The 18,874-nt window shown below is 39.2% G+C and overlaps 1 protein-coding gene across 2 annotated transcripts in view; it reads left to right on the plus strand.

Moving 5' to 3' along the window:
* LRP1 (LDL receptor related protein 1) overlaps nucleotides 1-18,874 on the plus strand; it is a 441,174-nt gene that overhangs the window by 211,979 nt on the left and 210,321 nt on the right. For both annotated transcript variants that reach the window (XM_089681129.1, XM_089681140.1), the window contains exons 8-10: nucleotides 3,765-3,987; nucleotides 5,863-6,052; nucleotides 13,627-13,770. In XM_089681129.1, the coding sequence (XP_089537255.1) occupies nucleotides 3,765-3,987; nucleotides 5,863-6,052; nucleotides 13,627-13,770 (557 nt within the window). The remainder of the gene's footprint in view (nucleotides 1-3,764; nucleotides 3,988-5,862; nucleotides 6,053-13,626; nucleotides 13,771-18,874) is intronic.

Below are 18,874 nucleotides of genomic sequence, written 5' to 3' on the forward strand. Positions count from 1 at the left end.
AATATTTTAAACAAAGCAGCGCTAAAAACACCAATACAAAGAGTGACAATATAAATGAACCATGTAGGCTAATTCAATAGGGACATAAGGAAAAAATATGGTTTAAAACTTCACCACCACATGTTCAAATTAATGTGTTTGTAACAAAAATCCAATAGTTCACACAGGTGCATGACTCCAAATAAAAAGTTCAGTGGTGCTCCAGAAAGAAAAGTGAGAAGGGTCCTCAGCACACCCCCCGGACAGGTTATACGGGTAATAATCCTTCACTCCTGTGGACCCACCATGCTCCACCTTTGAGCTTTCAAGAAATCTCTCTCTAGGGTTGCCTGCTTCTGCCGAAGGGATGTAAGCTCCTGGCTGCACCAACCATCTGGCCCAAATACAACAGGTTCACGGGTTTTCCTGTTGCATAATGTAGACAAGAGACTTGTGAATGCCACCAGCAGAACAACTGTCTTTTTCCCAGCAGTGATCATAATCCTGGGCTTTGTCTAATAGAGTTCTACAGCTTTCTGGCTACCCAGTAGGCCAGACGTAGGTGGCATTTCCCCAGAGAAGAAGCCCATTATAGGTAATCTACATGTCTAGAAGAATCGGGCCCCAAGATTTCCACAAGGTCTAAAGTCCACATGGCTATCTTACTGATTAATCCTCACTTCTCAGCTCCACACTCTGACTTTCTGAACTCCACACCCCTTTCATACTTGCCTTCCAACTAGACAGAAAGTGGGGAACATAGGGTCCTTTCACTCTGGCATTCCATTTTTTCCATCAGTTCAGTCACGTTTTTTCAAAGAAAAAACATATCAGTTTTCCATTGGTTTTTCCATCCACTACCAGTGCAAAAACCGATGCAAAAAGACCATTTGTCCGTTTACATTCATTTTTCATTCGTTACATTTTTTTTTTAACAGAACAAAAATAGGGCTTTGATCCGTTCCAAAAAAAGGAAGTTGACGGATACAGGTGTAGACAGATGTAAATGGATGATCATCCATTTACATCCGTTTTTCCATAGAGATGCACTGAGGACTGTTTTTCATTCATCAACGTATGGATGAAAAGTGGACAAATGGAACATCCCTGTGAAAGGAGTCTAAAGCTGGCCATAGATAGATCACAATTTGGCCTGTTCACCAAGTACCATTGGCTGTTCCTGGCATGATCAGTGGCTGCAGCGCTGATCAGTGTATCCTAACAATGAGGAGTCCCATTGTCAAAATACAATAGCACAGCGGGGAGGATTCATTGCTATGGCCAGCCTAAGTAGAAGCTAACCCTGTCCCCATTAGAAGCTACAGCGGGGTCCTACATGTAATGTTTACATTCATGTGTCTCAGCTAACTTCCTGCATATATGATGATGTAGGAAGTAGTGCACACAATGTTATGGCTGTGTGCATGTGGTGCACACAGTCTTAGGGCTTGTTTACCCTTGTGGTGTTTGACAGACAGTGAGGTGGCATTATGTTGCCTCCTTACAGCTTGTTTTAACCCCTACAATCCCACAGCACTAAAGTAGCATTGTGGCCCCAATCATTTGTATGGGCCATATTCAGTGGGCAGCACTTCCAACCGAGTATGTTAGCGGATATAATTTTTGCTGAGCCACAATGCAAATCACCACAGGCACATTATGTGAACACTCCCTTCCGCTGCCTTTACAGCCGGCAGGGGGAGCAGTTGGGGTGCTAAAAAAGCAGCTCAATCAAGTATTTTTACCGTTCTCCAGCCACAAGTATAAATGATGCCTCACAGTGTCTAAAAGTGGCTGCTAAAAAGCATTGCTTGCCTCTATAGCTGGTGTACTCTGCGTATTAGACTTTCAGCTGTGTCTGTGTGTGGTGTGCAGTCACCAGTGTGACATGGTGTTTTCTCCTTTATTAAAATCATGTATTACTATTCACTTAAAATGAGTTAGTGATTCTGTGATGAATTGCAATTACGCTAATGTGCATGTAATTAATAGCGGCTGAGAAAAATGATGCCTTGTCTTCTGCATGATAAAGATTCCTCAAAGACATTTTCCATGCTCATCAATAATTAACAAGGTATAAAGAGTGCAAACTGGTAGTGATATCTTGTGGTTAACCAGGGTTTCTCAGCTTTTTTAAAGTCATGTTGTTTGGAGAGAATCTCAAGGATTAGCATTGTTGAAAATGCCTTGCTGTACCAATCCGCACTTTCTTTAGTACTTTCTGACTTGGACCTCTACATTTTAATGATTTAAAATGTGACTTTTTTGCAACGTTATGTAATATTTGCTTACGTTTCTAAGGCAAGGTTCACACTGATGCATTGCGGTTTTCATCTGATTTTCAAGTGCAGTTGCAGTGTGATTCTGGTATGGCTGCAATTTCTGTGCTGGTAAAGAAAACCTGCTGGAATCATAGGACAGATAAGTAACTTGAAAGTGTTTCCATGGAAGTCTGTGGACCACAGAATCGCACTGCATTGCACCAAAGAAGTACAGGACCCTTTCCCAAAGTCAGATCACAGTTGTGCTGCATTGATGTGAGCAGGCTCCGTAGGAACCAATGTTTTTTCCCTTGTCATGCGATTCAGTGCGATACGATTCACATCTGAAATTGCATCAGTGTTAACCAGGGCTAAATGTAATTTAATGATTTTTTGAAAAAAAAAAAAATAGAATTAAATGTAAATCTCTGCACAAGACAAAAATGTCTAGGGGAAAAAATGTAATCGGAGCAGTGGTATAATTGATATTTTAGATTGATTGATAAAAAAAAATGTGAGTTAAGTGTTGTCACTTTAAAGTTGTGACTTTTTGAAAGCTGAACATTTTTGGGGGCCCAAGCACCAATCCACTCCCATGTACCTGCTTGTTCCTTGGTCAGACCTTAAACATTAATGAGGGGGGTGGGCGACAGTCGCGGACTGACCATTCTGGCACTCGGGCACTGCCCAAGGGCCCGGGGTCAGTAGGGGCCCAATGAGATGATATATTAAGATAGTTATTTAAGAGGTTATTGAATAAATTAGCGTGTCACCCAATGTATGGTCTCCATTCAGTAGCCAAAAGAGGCATACAAAAAAGGGGGGGTTTGTGAAAAGAGATTCACAGAAAAGCTTTTAGGTCTGTGTGTATTGTCTCAACTGAGGTGATGGTAAACCAGGGCGAAAGCCCATATGTCATATTTTTATATGTGTAATAAAGCATAATTTTTGGAAATTTTTTCCTGTGTGTCACGTTCTGTTCACTATGTAGCCGCTTTTCTGTGAATCTCTTTTCACAAACCCCCCCTTTTTTGTATGCCCAATGAGATGACCCTGGTACCTTTCATAGGCTGTTCTGGGTGTGGTTTGAGTGTGGGCTAGGACACAGGGCCGCATGATCCCCTAATGCCCAGGACCCGATGATTTGTCAGTCCGCCCCTGGTCGGGGAGCATCCTTGTATGCCCGTCATCTGGAACAACTTGGGGATGAGCAGGATGGGGGTCAAACCATAAACAATAATTGGTGGGGGGGGGCATCCTTTTATTGGCCTTCATCTGGAAACTTGGAGCTGAGCAGATGGGATGGTGGGAGAGTGCACTTGTAGATCTCTCCCGGGTGCTGGTTTCTTTTCCTAGTATCATTGGTTTTAGAACCAGTGGTCTAAATCAATTTTCAGTGTGCACACAATTAATTTTGTTGCCCTTTTTTGTATGCCTCATGCTATTGATATTGGTTAACACAATTGTTTAGTATCTGTAACCAGCTTTACAATTTTTAAGAAACCTTAAAACCCCTCTTTACAGGAAAGTTTTCTTCACGGATTATGGGCAAATCCCAAAAGTTGAAAGATGCGATATGGACGGCCAGGACAGGACCAAGCTAGTAGACAGCAAAATTGTATTCCCACATGGGATCACCTTGGATCTCGTGAATCGTTTGGTTTACTGGGCAGACGCTTACCTGGACTACATTGAAGTGGTAGACTATGAAGGCAAGAACAGACACACCATCATCCAGGGGTTGCTAGTAAGTAACTATGTACTTGTACATGAGCGTCTTTGATTATTTAACGGTTTTAAAGTATGATTCATTCTATTAATTTCAGCAGAAAATTGTTCCTAATGGGTACAGCTCTTTAATTTCACCAAGCAAAATTAATTGGTGTGCAGTAGCCCATAACAACCATTCAGAAATCAATTTTCATTAATTTGCCTACTCTGTGCTGCGGAAAGTTGATTTGGTTGCTATGGTTTAATACTCCTCGCTGCCTTTTTTTAAACCTGTTATTACTGAACTCAGCTTTTCTTATACTGCTTCCAGAGTGAACTACAACAATTTGTTTTTGCTTTTTTCTATATTATCTGTAACTAATGAGGCAATACAGTGGCTAAATGGTTAGCACTTCAACCTGGCAGTACTAGGATCGTTGGTTCGTATCCCAACCACGGCACCACCTGCCTGGAGTTTGCATGTGCTCCCTTTGCCTGCGTGGGTTTCCTACGGTTACTCCCATTTCCTTCCACACTCCAAAGATATGCCGGTAGGTTAATTGGTTCCTGTCTAAATTGGCCCTAGTATGAATATGTATAAATATATATATATATATATATATATAGATATATATATATATATATCTATATATATACATACATACACACATGTAAAGCGCTGCGTAAATTGACTTCGCTATATAAGTACCTGTAATAAATAAACTAGTGTAACCTAATGATAAACATTGCATTGTGTATCTAAGAACATATTCAGTCCACTCAAAGTTACATAGTTATAGGTGGAACCTAGGAGGACTAAAACCCCACGATATATGTCACTGCATTTTTTTAACTCTTCATCTTCTAGTGAAAACTGAATATTGGTTTTGAGTGGAATGACCCATTAATTAATGCTAATGATCAAGCTGTGACCTCACCACTGAGGGTAGTGATGCTGCACGTCCATGCTCATATCGCGCACACTGCATAATAATTTATTTATTTTATGCAGGACCTTCTTTACCATAAAATACCATTGTTTTGGGTTGTCTCAAGAATTAATCTGGCTCAGTGCTGCACTGGAATATACAGGTGTACCGAATGCGTTCTCCGGGACGTTTCGTATTGCGAAAAATTTGTAAACCGAAACACGGTTTCCCAAAGGAATGCATTGAAAACCAATTAATCCATTCCGGAGGTCAGAAAAGAGTAAAGAAAAAGTCGCTGTCACTATATGTCAGTGTCAGTTTTTAAATGTAATTACCTGCTTTTTTTTTTTCTTCACTATAGCTCAGAGAATCAACTGTCATTTTCCCCCCCAGCTAAAAGAAAGAAAGTTTTCTTTTAGTTTATTTCCCGGAGTTAAAATAAACAAAATATCCTTTAGCTCTGGGGAAAGTAACCGCTAATTCTGTGAGCTATAGTGAAGAAAAAAAGATCTGGCAATTGCACTTAAAAATCGGCACCAACATACACATCGTATTGCGAAATTTGTAAACTGAGGCATTATTTTCAATGGATTTTCATTTGTAAACCGAAAATTGTTAACCGAGGCGTTTGTAAACCAAGGTTCACCTGTATATCTACTAAAGAATGACCAATTAAGGGTCCTCTCAATGGCAGCATGTTGTGGTGCATTTAACTCACTAACATGCATAGTTTTGGCAGTGCACTGCAAGGTATGTGTGTTGTGAAGATGCATAGTGACATTGCAGCACGCCGGCACTTGTAACGTGTGTTACTCCAATGGCCTAATGTGTGCCCTAAATGTTATTGGTTGCTCTAAGGCATTTCAAAGCGTTATTGTTTCAAACATTGATAACGGAGTCCTAGTAAGTGCAGATAAAGTGGTATTATATTATTATTATTTAATTTTAAGGACGTTCATTTTCTTTCCTTTTCTTATTCCTAGATTGAACATTTGTATGGCCTTACAGTTTTTGAGAATTATTTATATGCTACAAATACTGATCATGCCAACGCCCAGCAGAAAACCAGTGTGATTCGTGTTAATCGCTTCAACAGTTCAGAGCATCAAGTGGTGACCAGGGTTGACAAAGGTGGAGCCTTACACATTTACCATCAACGCAGGCAGCCAACTGGTAAGACTTGTAAAAGGCCTGATTCGTGGTTCTATGAGCTATATAGTTGTTGAATATATATTTCCAGTGTACCTGATAATTAGCCTATTAAACAGCATTGACCCAGTTTTCTCCACTTAACTTCCCCATCCTGAGTATGCCTCACACTACTGACCTCACATCAGCTTGTGACCTCCTCTTCCAGCTTATGCTGGCACAGGCAGTTCTGAAGTGAACTTCATTGAGCTGATGGACTGCGTCATATTGAGGTCTGCCAATAGAAAAAGAAAATAGATCCAGCCAATCAGGAAAGGAGGTATTATGTTATTGTATCTGTGCAAACTTTCTGTTCACAGGCATCATGGATACTTTAAGGGTAAAATTAATTTTTACAAAATTGCACTACTCTGGAATGGCTAGAGAGTTGCAACATGAGAAAGGGAGCAATAAAGGGCTAACAATGACCTCTATGCATAGGTACTGTTAAATTTGATTAGCAAAGAAGTATCACTTTAAAACTTTTTTATCTTTTTGAAATGCGGCCCCCACTTCCCTCCTATGTGTATGTGTGTGTATATGTATGTATATATATATATATATATATATATATATATATATATATATATATAGTGGGGATCGAAAGTTTGGGCACCCCAGCTAAAAATTTGTATTAATGTGCATAAAGAAGCCAAGGAAAGATGGAAAAATCTCCAAAAGGCATCAAATTACAGATTAGACATTCTTATAATATTTCAACAAAAGTTAGATTTTATTTCCATCATTTACACTTTCAAAATAACAGAAAACAAAAAAATGGCGTCTGCAAAAGTTTGGGCACTCTGCAGAGTTAATATCTTGTACTGCCCCCTTTGGCAAGTATCACAGCTTGTAAACGCTTTTTGTAGCCAGCCAAGAGTCTTTCAATTCTTTTTTGAGGTATCTTTGCCCATTCTTCCTTACAAAAGTCTTCCAGTTCTTTGAGATTTCTGGGCTGTCTGTCACGCACTGCTCTTTTAAGGTCTATCCATAGATTTTCAATTATGTTAAGGTCAGGAGATTGTGAAGGCCATGTCAAAATCTTCAGGTTACGCCTCTTGATGTAATCCCCCATGGATTTCGAGGTGTGTTTAGGATCATTATCCATTTGTAGAAGCCATCCTCTCTTTAACTTCAGCTTTTTCACAGATGGCATCAAGTTACCATCCAAAAATTGCTGAAATTTTATTGAATCCATTTTTCCTTCTACTCGTGAGATGTTCCCTGGGCCACTGGCTGCAACACAACCCCAGAGCATGATTGATCCAACCCCATGCTTAACAGTTGAACAGAGGTTCTTTTCATTAAATTCTGTGCCCCTTCTTCTCCAAACGTACCTTTGCTCATTCTGGCCAAAAAGTTCAATTTTAACCTCATCGGTCCACAGAACTTGTTTCCAAAATGCATCAGGCTTGTCTATATGTTCATTTGCAAAGTTCAAACGATGATTTTTGTGGTGAGGACGTAGAAGAGGTTTTCTTCTGATGACTCTTCCATGAAGACCATATTTGTACAAGTATCTCTTTATAGTGGAATAGTGTACCACAACTCCAGTGTCTGCCAGATCTTTCTGGAAGGATCGTGCAGTCAAACGTGGGTTTTGAATTGTTTTTCTCACAATCCTGCGAGCTGTTCTGTCTGATATTTTTCTTGGTCTTCCAGATCTTGCTTTAACTTCCACTGTTCCTGCTGACTGCCATTTCTTAATTACATTCCGAACAGAGGATATTGACATCTGAAAACGCTTTGCTATCTTCTTTAAGCCTTCTCAAGCTTTGTGAGCGTCGACTATTTTCAGTTTTCTAGACAACTGCTTAGAAGAACCCATGGTGCTGATTGTTGGGGCAAGGTCAGATGAGTCTGGGCATTTAAAACCTTTGAGATTGACATAACCTGGTCTTCCCAGACGATGATTGAGAACAATCCATGACACTGGCAGGTCTCAGCTTTGCAAAGGGGCAGTGCATGCTATAAGTTCTGCAGGGTGCCCAAACTTTTGCAGACGCCATCTTTTTGTTTTCTGTTATTTTGAAAGTGTAAATGATGGAAATAAAATCTAACTTTTGTTGACATATTATAAGAATGTCTAATCTGTAATTTGATGCCTTTTGGAGATTTTTCCATCTTTCCTTGGCTTCTTTATGCACATTAATACAAATTTTTAGCTGGGGTGCCCAAACTTTCGATCCCCACTGTGTGTGTGTGTGTATATATATATATATATATATATATATTATATTGTGACATGGGGTTGTTAGTTCTCATGATAAAGGCATTGTTTTAGTGATTCCACGGCAGACAGGAACTATTTTTAAGGGCTTGGTAGCCCACTTTGATTTAAAAGAAGGCAAAAGTTCACAAAGGAATGATTTTCCCAGCAGGAGATTTTCTCCATCTTCCAACAGAAGTTCATACATTGGAAAATGCTGAGCCACCTGGCTCATAAGCTCACTCAGTTTCACTTGCTGTACCTCTCCTGGATACTTGGCTACTTTGCTCCCTAGCCTTTAGACACAGCGCCTTGCTGTAAGGCCTACCTCTGGCCTATGAATAGGGGTTCATCTGATACCCTGATAGGAGCCGTCCTGACTCCTGGAACTGAGACCTCTGTCCTTTGGCTTCTGCCTGGGTCCTTTGACACTTCAATGAGACCATCCGTCTCTCCCTTTGCAAGTGGTCTCCAATTGGGAGCCCTGAGCTATTCTCAGACCTGAGTAAATAACAACACCTCACAGCTGTGTACTTCAGATTGCAGGTGTCTAGCAAAACCCGGACGCAGGATTGAATATTCTGATCTAGAGTTCCAGAAACTAGAGAGAGCCCACACAACAGCTGTGCCATTCGTGTGCTTCCCTCTTGCAAAATCTGGCGTAAACTGCCTAATCACACAGTGGCATGGCCTTGCACTGCCACAATTTATAAAATGTAAAAGCTGGCAAGCCCCAGCGCTGGCACTGCATCATCCTCTGTCCTGCACCACTGATTTCTTCTGGGTTTATTGTGCCAAGATTATTCAGCTCACTTCCTGTGAGCCCAGGGAGAATGCTGCAGATAAGAGACCTCATGCCATAAATTTGAGTCCTGCAGCAAGACCACCCATTGCAAGAGGACAGAAGAGTAGAGTGAGGACTTTTGTGTGTCACAAAAGCAGACCAAAGACATCAGGACAAAAAAGAGAATATAGATCTATAAATGGATAGATAATATATGATTTATTAAAAAAATAGTAATAATGGTTGAGGTCAGAAATTTAGCTTTAAAGTTGAATTCTGGGCACAAAAAGTTAGAATAAATTATTTAAATTTCACATTTCCTGTGGTAGAAACCAGCCACCACTGCCTGCTTTCTGTAAACATGGTGACCAGTCTTCTCAACGTTCCCTCTGCCATTCTTGAAAGGTTCTGACAGCATCATACCAGTGCTGCTTGCAGTAGGCAGAGTGTAAGAGCGTCAGCTGGTGCAGTTTATATAAGCACTTCTCACTCAGTACCCTTCTTTTTGTAACTTTGTCAAAGCTGAAATTTTGCTGCATATCTCCTGTGTGTTGGGATCTATCCTCCTGGTTCCACCAATACAAGGATTGTTTGAGCTCCTGTGATGAAATTGAAGGGGCTATGAAGAGAAACTACACAATATGAGACAGGGTGTGTAAAAAAACAAAAAACAATTTGGATGCTCAGGGTGAAGTAGGGGGGCAGCTGATGCCTGGAGAAGTGCTTTGAAGTACTTAAAGCAATTGCATGGTACAAGGTCTCTGTTTTTGCCTAAATCATCATATGCATAAACAAAATGTTTTTGCACGTCAATGAAAAAAAATTGTAAAAAAAAATTAAATATGGCATGTTGATTTTCCATTCATATAACAGATTCCAATAATGCCTGAATGGTTTTTCTTATCACCTGGACTTGCTCTTGTATGCTTTGGGAGTGCAGCTTTTTAAAGAAAATGCAATGTATTTATGTAATTGCTGTTTATTATAATAATTTTTTGGCCCCTGCTGACGATATTGGTCTATATAAATGGATGAAAAATGTGCCTTTTCCGCAGACGCTATTAAAGTAGTTGTGAACATACAATGCTATAGACACTTGCTACTACAGTTATAACTATGCAGGAACCATAACTGTGGTTTTGAAAGTTTAAAACTTTAGTTTTTTAAAAAAAAATTTAACCTTAGTTTTAAAAATTATATCTCTTACCTTTTTTGCAAGGTTAAAAAGTTCTGTCATGTGACCATGCATCTATTCTCTCTGATGGTAGGGGCAGGGTTACAGGACACTGTGCAGACACACAGTGTACCTGTATTCCATAGTCTGTTCAGCTTGAGGTAAGATGCAGGCTGTGCTTGACCAGGGGGCGTTTTCAGAAAGTAGGCTGTGATTGGTAGGGACTGTGTGCCAGAGGCAGGCTGTGATTGGTCATGGTGCGGTGGCTGAAAAAACTACCAAATTCAGGCTTGCTGTGTGTCTGCACAGTACCTTTGGATGGCCAGCCAAAGGATGAAAACTGACCATGCTAACACAGATCAGCTTCTCTGATTTGTGTGGTCAGTTTAGAACAAAGAAGAAAGGTGACTGGTAGGATCAATCAGGTGCTTTAGATGGAAGAAGTAAATGAAAGTGATAGAGACTATGATTTATAAACACATATATTTTAAAACAGAAAAAATATTTAGGGTAACATACACTTTAACAGCATATCTGTTTTATATATTTAATTGCAAACAATGGGAGAATTGACCGTTATGCAGAAAAGTCATGTGCATGCAGCAGTATGAGGCAGTATGAGCTAGATTCACACGATTCCTGTATTCCTTTGTGCTTACCTTAGAAGGATTTAACTACTGTCTGTAAAATAACAAGCATGATTCACCAATGTCAGGGTGGCTTATGGATGGACAGCAACCACCATGAAATCTAACATGGCATATTGTGTGTTACCATTTATGTAACCTATTAAATTGCTTTTGTTGAGGAGTTAGTAAGCAAACCAGTTACAGGATTGCTAAGAGTCTGTAATATAGATGAAAGTCAATAAAGATTGTTTGTTCCTTTGTGACAGACAGCTTCTTTTGTCATTGTTTGACTTTTGTGGACTGGTTATTTAGTGCCTCTTTTGGCTTTGGATAATCAAACAGCTGCAGTCGACTAAAACTGATATTTTGTGAACTACACACTAGATATAAATTGTGCTTTGTGTCTATGTACTGCATCAGCAGTTTTGCAGAGAACTGCCAGTTTGTCTAGGTTCTATTTACATTACATGTGAATACTGTATGTTGCTAGAATAAGGTTAAAACTGGACGTAATGTTTGATGTAAGCAATACACAATCTCTGGGTTGGCTTACTACATAGCCAAAAATGCATGAAAAACTTTGCTCTGTGAAGATCTTGTATAAAAATACTATATTTCCAGCACTTCTGGTTATAAGCAGTCTAGGCAGCTCCTTACCATCTAGATGCATCTTGGGTGATTAATGTCTGTTTCTAGCCATAGATGGTTCAAATCTTGGCCGGTTCAGCAGGGATCGACCAAGATTCGATCCATGTTATGGGCAGGATGATTTATACCCAAGTTGATCCATCGATCAATTTGGGTACAACCAGCATGTTGGATTTTTAACCTGCAATTATTGCCAGCGACTTTAGCCACTAACCGTGATCACTGTGTTCTCCCAACAAGGACAGCTCCTTGCACTCCCCCCAACCCCTAGCTTGGAGAACACAATAGCTCCATGGGAGGGATTCCCCCATCAACACTGCAGCTCGTGGTTGCATAGAAGAAAATCGTATCATCTATGGCCAGTCTTAGTGCTTCCTTTCCTCTGCTGTTCAGCTTCATACAGCTGCCTCATCTGGTCTCTGTGTTCAAAATGCTAAACAGAGATATTTTCCATCTTCAAAAGTCATGTATTTCATTTTAGACAACATTGATTGTATGAAAGTGGAGTGGAATCCAGGATAGGTAACTGTGCAGAGATGCTCCATTATAATACAACCTTAGATGTTGAGAAAATACCTTTTTGCTGCTTATACTTAATTACTTGCACCATTTCAATTGTTTCTTCTAATGGATGCATACATTCTAATAGTTCAAACATTAGGAACATTGAGGTTATGGGGTACAGAGTTTTGTGAAATAATGTTTTCTGAGAAACTAAGGAGAAGTACTAGGTAGAAAAAAGGAAGAAAACATGATGACATAATTTCCCTAAGATGCATTGGAAGGGATATTCTCTACCTAGACTGTGACTATGATATATGGGGGCTCAATGTAAAGTTTTCCTATACAGTCTGTTGCATTTCTGGCTATGTTTTGGGACCTTTCATGGGCCTATGCATTGTTTTTTGTTTTAGACCTTAAGGTTCACACCACATTCCACCAAGTGAAGAAATGAATTGAAACACTAGCATTTAGGCACCTTCACCCTTTAAACTGCTGCCATTTAGATTCTCTGTTCCCACATTTTCCATTGCTTTCTTATCTAGTTCTTTTTCAAGCTTTTCTTTGTAGAAGAAAAACTTAAATTTTTCAAATGAAAAGATACTTAAACATGTGTATGAATGTTAAAAAGCGTCTTGTACTGTATATGTAGGAGTTACAGGTCAATTGCTTTTAATAATGCATGGGTTCTTTTTATCTTTTCATTTTCACAACAGGGAGATTTAGTTCTCTGTAATAGGAATACATCTCTGACAAAGGATCAAACATTTCTTTGTATAAGTTTTAGATCTTATAAACATTGTATAGTGCCCTGTGTATTTTCAATTTGGCAGTAAAATTAAATGTCGGGTTGTTGTCCTGTGCAGTTTAAAGGGACTAGCTTCTTACAATATTGTCAAGGTCTTCCTGCTGTGTTATGTAGCCCACAGTTTATGCAATTTTTCTTTCCTCCCACCACAGGTGGAGAGAAAGAAAATTGCTTGATTCTCCAATCAACAAAATCAGTGCTGAAGGGGGGATCCCTTGTGTTTTTCCGGCGGGGAGTCTTTCTTTCCCCCACAACACAGTGATCAAAGTCGATGGTTCATTTCAGTGCAACCCCCTGCTCATAGATGGATCGGATCTTGGCCAGTTCAGCAGAAACTGGCTGAGATTTGATCCATCTATAGTTGTCTTTTGTAGGCTTTAGTTTCTTACATCTTATTATTGCAGTAACCAGTATTGATTCTTGTGTAATATAACCGGTCACCTTATGCCACATCCTCCATACATAGACTAAATGAGAAATGCTGTCTAAGTCCCTTAGAAATCCAAGAAGACTGTGTGTCATTCAACTTCTCATCACCTAGTGAAACTCATAGTTTACATATATCGCATTTTATACTTGCATTTTATTGACAAAGCGCCTTTTAAGGTACCCATGGGCGTAAGGATTACATTGTTTGTAGCTGTGATCCTAACATGTTTAGTAACATTTGGCTTGGTCAAACAGGTGACTTTGGGAAACATCCACTGGAAGTGAGCAACTGTGCTATGTGCTATTACATCATTTTCTAATATTTTCATCTCCAGTCTTTTTATAGTTTTGTCATTGATTGTTCTGTGTTTCTGCAGTGAGGAGCCATGCCTGTGAACTGGATCAGTACAAGAAGCCCGGAGGATGCTCAGATATTTGTCTGCTTGGCAGCAACCATAAAACCCGAACGTGTCGCTGCCGATCAGGATTCAGCCTGGGTAGTGATGGAAGATCATGCAAAAGTAAGCATGGAACTTCAGTGTTACAGCAATATTTGTTTACTTTTCATTTATGCTCACATTTTCCTGTGTTTCAAAAACTAAACTGCATTGAGAGACAAATTTCAGCCAAGTCAAGTTTTTAATAGAGTGTGGAAGAATTTGAAAATCTGCTGGGGTTTTATTGCTCTCTGTTGCTTCAGTGGGGAGATATCCCTTTACTTTGTATCCCTGTGACAACTGAACAAGAAATGAGTAGAATGGGGATTGTGGGGCTGCTTTATTCATATTAAAAAAATCTGTCTACAATAGGGAACTGAACATTTTGCGTTTGTAAAGCTACACAGTTTTACAGAATAGATTTATAATTTGTCACTTGCTAGCTTAAAGCTAACCTGTGGGCTTTAACACGTGTAGTAGCCACAGGTATTTAAAACATGTATATTTAAAGTGGTATTGAACCCAAAAGCAAGAATGTATTATCTTGAAACCTATTTTTAGATGTGGTGGTTGCATTCATTTTCCTTTTGGTTTCTCTTCCTTTGTTTTAATCTGATTAGGTAAATTGGTTACTTTTTCAATTTCCTTTAACAGACCAAGTTGTCCATCAAAAGTGTCACTGAGTTGAGACAAAATACTTTACAATGAAAAGGGGGCTTACAATGGTCAGCTTTTCTTAATTTTTGGAAAACCTAAAAGGGGGAAAAAAGGTGCTGTAACTGCCTAAAAAGTGTTAGCTGGAAAGCAGTGTTAATGGGCAGCACAGTGGCTAAATGGTTTGCACTTCCGCCTGGCAGTACTAGGGTCGTTGGTTCTAATCCCAACCACAGCACCACCTGCCTGGAGTTTGCATGTTCTCCCTGTGCCTGCGTGGGTTTCCTCTGGGTACTCCAGTTTCCTCCCACACTCCAAAGACATGCTGGTAGGTGAATTAGCTCCTCTATATGTAAATTGGTTCTAGTAGATGTATGAATGTGAATTAGGGACCTTAGATTGTACACCCCTTGAGGGTTAGGGACTGGTGTGAATGTACAATATATGTGTACAGCGCTGTGTAAATTGATGGCGCTATATAAGTACCTGAAATAAATAATACATTTGTTTAGTCAAGTTTTTCCAAATCTGATTGTCCAAAGGTCTCTGTTGCCCCTCCATTCAGAGTGGAGACACCAATTTTTTTTACCTTAATGCATTCCCTTCATTAGGGTAAAAAGTGTGTTAGGACTTGCTGTGTCCCCCTCAACCCCTAAACACTTGCCTCACTCTTGGATCAATCCTTGTGCCCGGCTGCAGTCACACACAGCCCAGCACAAGATTGAGTCTGCACCTGTGACCATAGCAAGTGGCTTGCAGTGGCAGACACAGAAGAGGAGGAGCGGAGAGTGCTGGTGGGGAACCCAAGAAGAAGAAGCTCAAGGCCGCTGTTTGTAATACCACTGCACAAAGCAGGTAAGTATAACATGTTTGTTATTTTAGAAGAATAATAAAATAAGCCTTAAGAGTCACTTTAAGACAGGAAGTGTGCTACTGGCTGGATCAACAGGTAAAAATAAAGGAAAAAAGAATAAAAGAGAAACCTAATGCAGTCACCACATTTGAGAATTGTAAGCTACAATATATTATTTTTATGTTTTGGGTTTTAATACCGCATTAAGTGACTGGATACATGTTTGGTTTATTTATAGAGCACCATGGGGCCCTGAACTCCTAAATTAGTGATGCTGGCATTCATGGTCCCAAAGTGAATTGATCTTACCTGGTTTCATCCGGAAGAAGCAGACAGCAGTAATAAAAAAACAAAACAAAAAACCAACCTGATAGAGGTTCCTACCCTTCTAAAATTAGAAAATGTGGCTAGAGTTTAGAGTGGCAACAAAATAGTTTTATATGGAAAAGTGTGAGCAAAATTAGAGATGTTTTCTAGCCCATCATTCCAAGACACATAGCTCTAAGTGACATTGTCCCAATCCGGACCATGGTCCACAATTTAGTGATGCATAGGCACTGCTGGTTTGTGGGAAGAGTTGGACAAGAAGGCACATACCGGACTTAAGTGCTTTAAATGCTGGCATATCTAGTAGAACAGTAGTTTGTCACATTTTCCTTACAAATTATTTTTATTTTATTATTCATTCCAAAATGGAAAAATAGTCATCACATTGGTTGGTTGAGAAAAGTTCTACTCAATAAAAGGAAGTCGTACAGATATAAAATAACAACTGTATTCACAGGTATGAAAACATGTACTATAGTGATATAGTTGAGATCAGTACCATAGTAACCCATTATATCTACTCGTATGTAATATGTTTTGTCCCGCCAACTGAAGCTTGTATGTGTCAACTTGAAGTCTTCTTGGATATAACAGGAACAATCTCTGAAAGTTGTCACTGTTATATCTTATATATGAAAAGTATTCAGTTAACAGCAAAAAGATAAGGATAACAAAAAAGGTGAGTAACAATTGTCATAATGGTATTATAGTCTGAAGCTATGACTCATTTAATGTTACTGAACGAGGGCCATAGTAGCCGTTGGGATTCAAGCTGAGAAATTCTTCCATCTCTATAAGCCATTATTTGCTCATATGTATGTATGTATATATATATGTGTGTGTGTGTGTGTGTGTGTGTGTGTGTGTGTGTATATATATATATATATATATATATATATATATAACTAATCTGTTTGATTACCTCTCTTACATTAGGAACCTTGTTTGTTTTGTTTGTTTTCCACTTCCTCAGAATAGCTGTTCTGGCTGCATATATCACCTGCATAGAAATTGGCTTAATAGACTTAGGGTTATCTGAGATATTAATAGTGAGAACTGCTTGTTCAACATTCGGTTTTACTAAGAATCCTGTAAATTGAGAAATTAACCCAAAAATATTTGCCCAAAAACTGTGGAGATGAAGGCACGACCAGATTATATGAAGTAATATACCTGTGTTTCTGCATCCTCTTCAACAAGTGTTGGTAACTTGAGGGGAAAATTTTGTGAGCCTGTAAGGAGTGTAGTACCACATTAAATGAAGTTTCTGTGCCATCTCCCAATAGTTTGAGCATTTTGAATATTTGCAATTGCACTGAATTGTTCCCTTCCATTGTGAATCAGAAAAAGAGCAATCCAGCTCCCCTTCCCACTTATGTAATTGAGGGTTTTTAACAAATGAAGATTTGGCACTTAACATATAGAATAAGGTAATACCTCTAAGTTTGGGATTTTCCACATGCCAGTACGTCCATTCAGTAGATGGAACAATCACCTGTAATGTTTTTAAACGTGTCATTAAATGAGATAGTCTAACATGAATGTAAAACTCCTCTTCAGGCAAAGAATAAACTTTAGTAAGTTCCTCAGATGTGAGTAGACCTTTATCTTTAACTACAACGTTGAAATTAATGAGTCCTATATGATTCCATTTCGCAAAGGAAATATCTGGAGTTATATATTTCAATGAGGTTAGTGCAATAGGGATCAATTCACATTTAATAGATGTGACATAGTGGCTACTTGGATCTAGCCAGGTATGTATGGTTCCTGAGATTATTGGATGATCTACAACATGCATTGATTTCATGGCACTCCTGATCAATAATAGTGAGCTAAGGTTTCCTGGTTGGGCCCAGTCACTTTCTAAAGTACCATTATCTCCTGCGCTCAAAGACTCAGATCAAACGGGCATTAGTAACAACAGCGTGTTCATCCGCTGGTGATCAGAGGTTGTGCAGCTCTATCATGAAGCTGGGGAAGCTTGATAAAACTGTAGAAGAGGATGAAAGAGAGCGCAGAAACCTTGCACATTACCTCCAAAGGGGGGGATAAAAAATAACACGTTTCGAAAGGTGCTCCCTTTGGATTTACCTGTAACCCTGTGTGGATATGGTTTACTTTTGCCTGTTTTACCGTCACCTTTGTGAGTATATTTCCTAAATTAAATAAAATTAGTCATTATTTATTGAGGTAAAGCGCAAGGTTTGTGCGCTCTTTCTTTCATCCTCTTCTACACTTCTGATTTGGTCTAATGGGGATGCTGTATAGTAATCTTTTTGATTAGGAAGGCCATGCCCCATACTGATCTGTTTTTTTTTTTTCCGTTTTTATCAAAATATGACAGAAACAACGTTCTTTCTTGTCCACCCATATGAATCTAGACATTAGTGTTTGCATGGTGGAAAAAAAGGAAGCTGGTATGTGAATAGGTATCATTCTGAAGTAATATAATATTTGTGGCAATACCAACATTTTATATACAGCTAATCTTCCTGACCATGAGAGGTAGAATTTTGTTTTTGTAGTCGGAAGAGTACCTGTTGCAATTCAGTTATAAGAGAAATTTGTTTTATATAGATCTGCTATAGAGGCTGTTGGCTTAATGCCTAGATACTGCAGAGAGTTGGTGAACCACTGAAAGGGAAACTTCTTCTCTAATGTGTGTTTTTGTGGCTGCATCCACAGATAAACCTAGAATATTTAATTTGGAAGTATTTACTTTATAGTAAGAAATTTTAATTGGTCTAAAATGTCATATTCTATTGGGAGTGATTGGAGTGGGTTGGTTAGGGACAGTATTGCGTCATCTGCACACAACGTAATACTGTGTTGTTTATCTTGATATGTTATGCCTTGTAAATGTGGATGAGTTCAGATTTTCTCTGCCAAAGGTTCCATAAGCAATACAAATATCAATGGTGACAGAGGGCATCCCTGGCGCGTACCATTCGTTATTTGAAATGCTGTGGAGTATATACCTTCTGTAAATATGTCAGCTGAGGGAGTAGAATACAAACATCCATGTATTTGCTCATTAAGGCCAAATTTATTGAGTGCTTTAGAGAGGTAACCCCAGTGAATCCTGTCAAAAGCTTCCAAAGCAAGGAACAGAGAAAGCTTTTCCTGTTTTTTTGTGTTTTTCTGGCAGGTGAATGAGGTTAATCATTCTCCAGGTAGCGTCAGGAGCTTGGCCACCAGACACAAAACCCACCTGATCATTTTTCACTAAAGATGGTAAAAATTTAGCCAACCTATTTGCTATCAGTTTAGCATATGTTTTCACATCAACATTTAGTAGCAAGCTTGGTCTAAATTTTTGAGGTGTGTCTGGTAGTTTCCAAGGTTTGGGTA

This window comes from Staurois parvus, unplaced genomic scaffold, assembly GCF_062004578.1.
Source record: "Staurois parvus isolate SC_StPar_1 unplaced genomic scaffold, SC_StPar_1.0 ptg000017l, whole genome shotgun sequence".
Taxonomy (NCBI): domain Eukaryota; kingdom Metazoa; phylum Chordata; class Amphibia; order Anura; family Ranidae; genus Staurois; species Staurois parvus.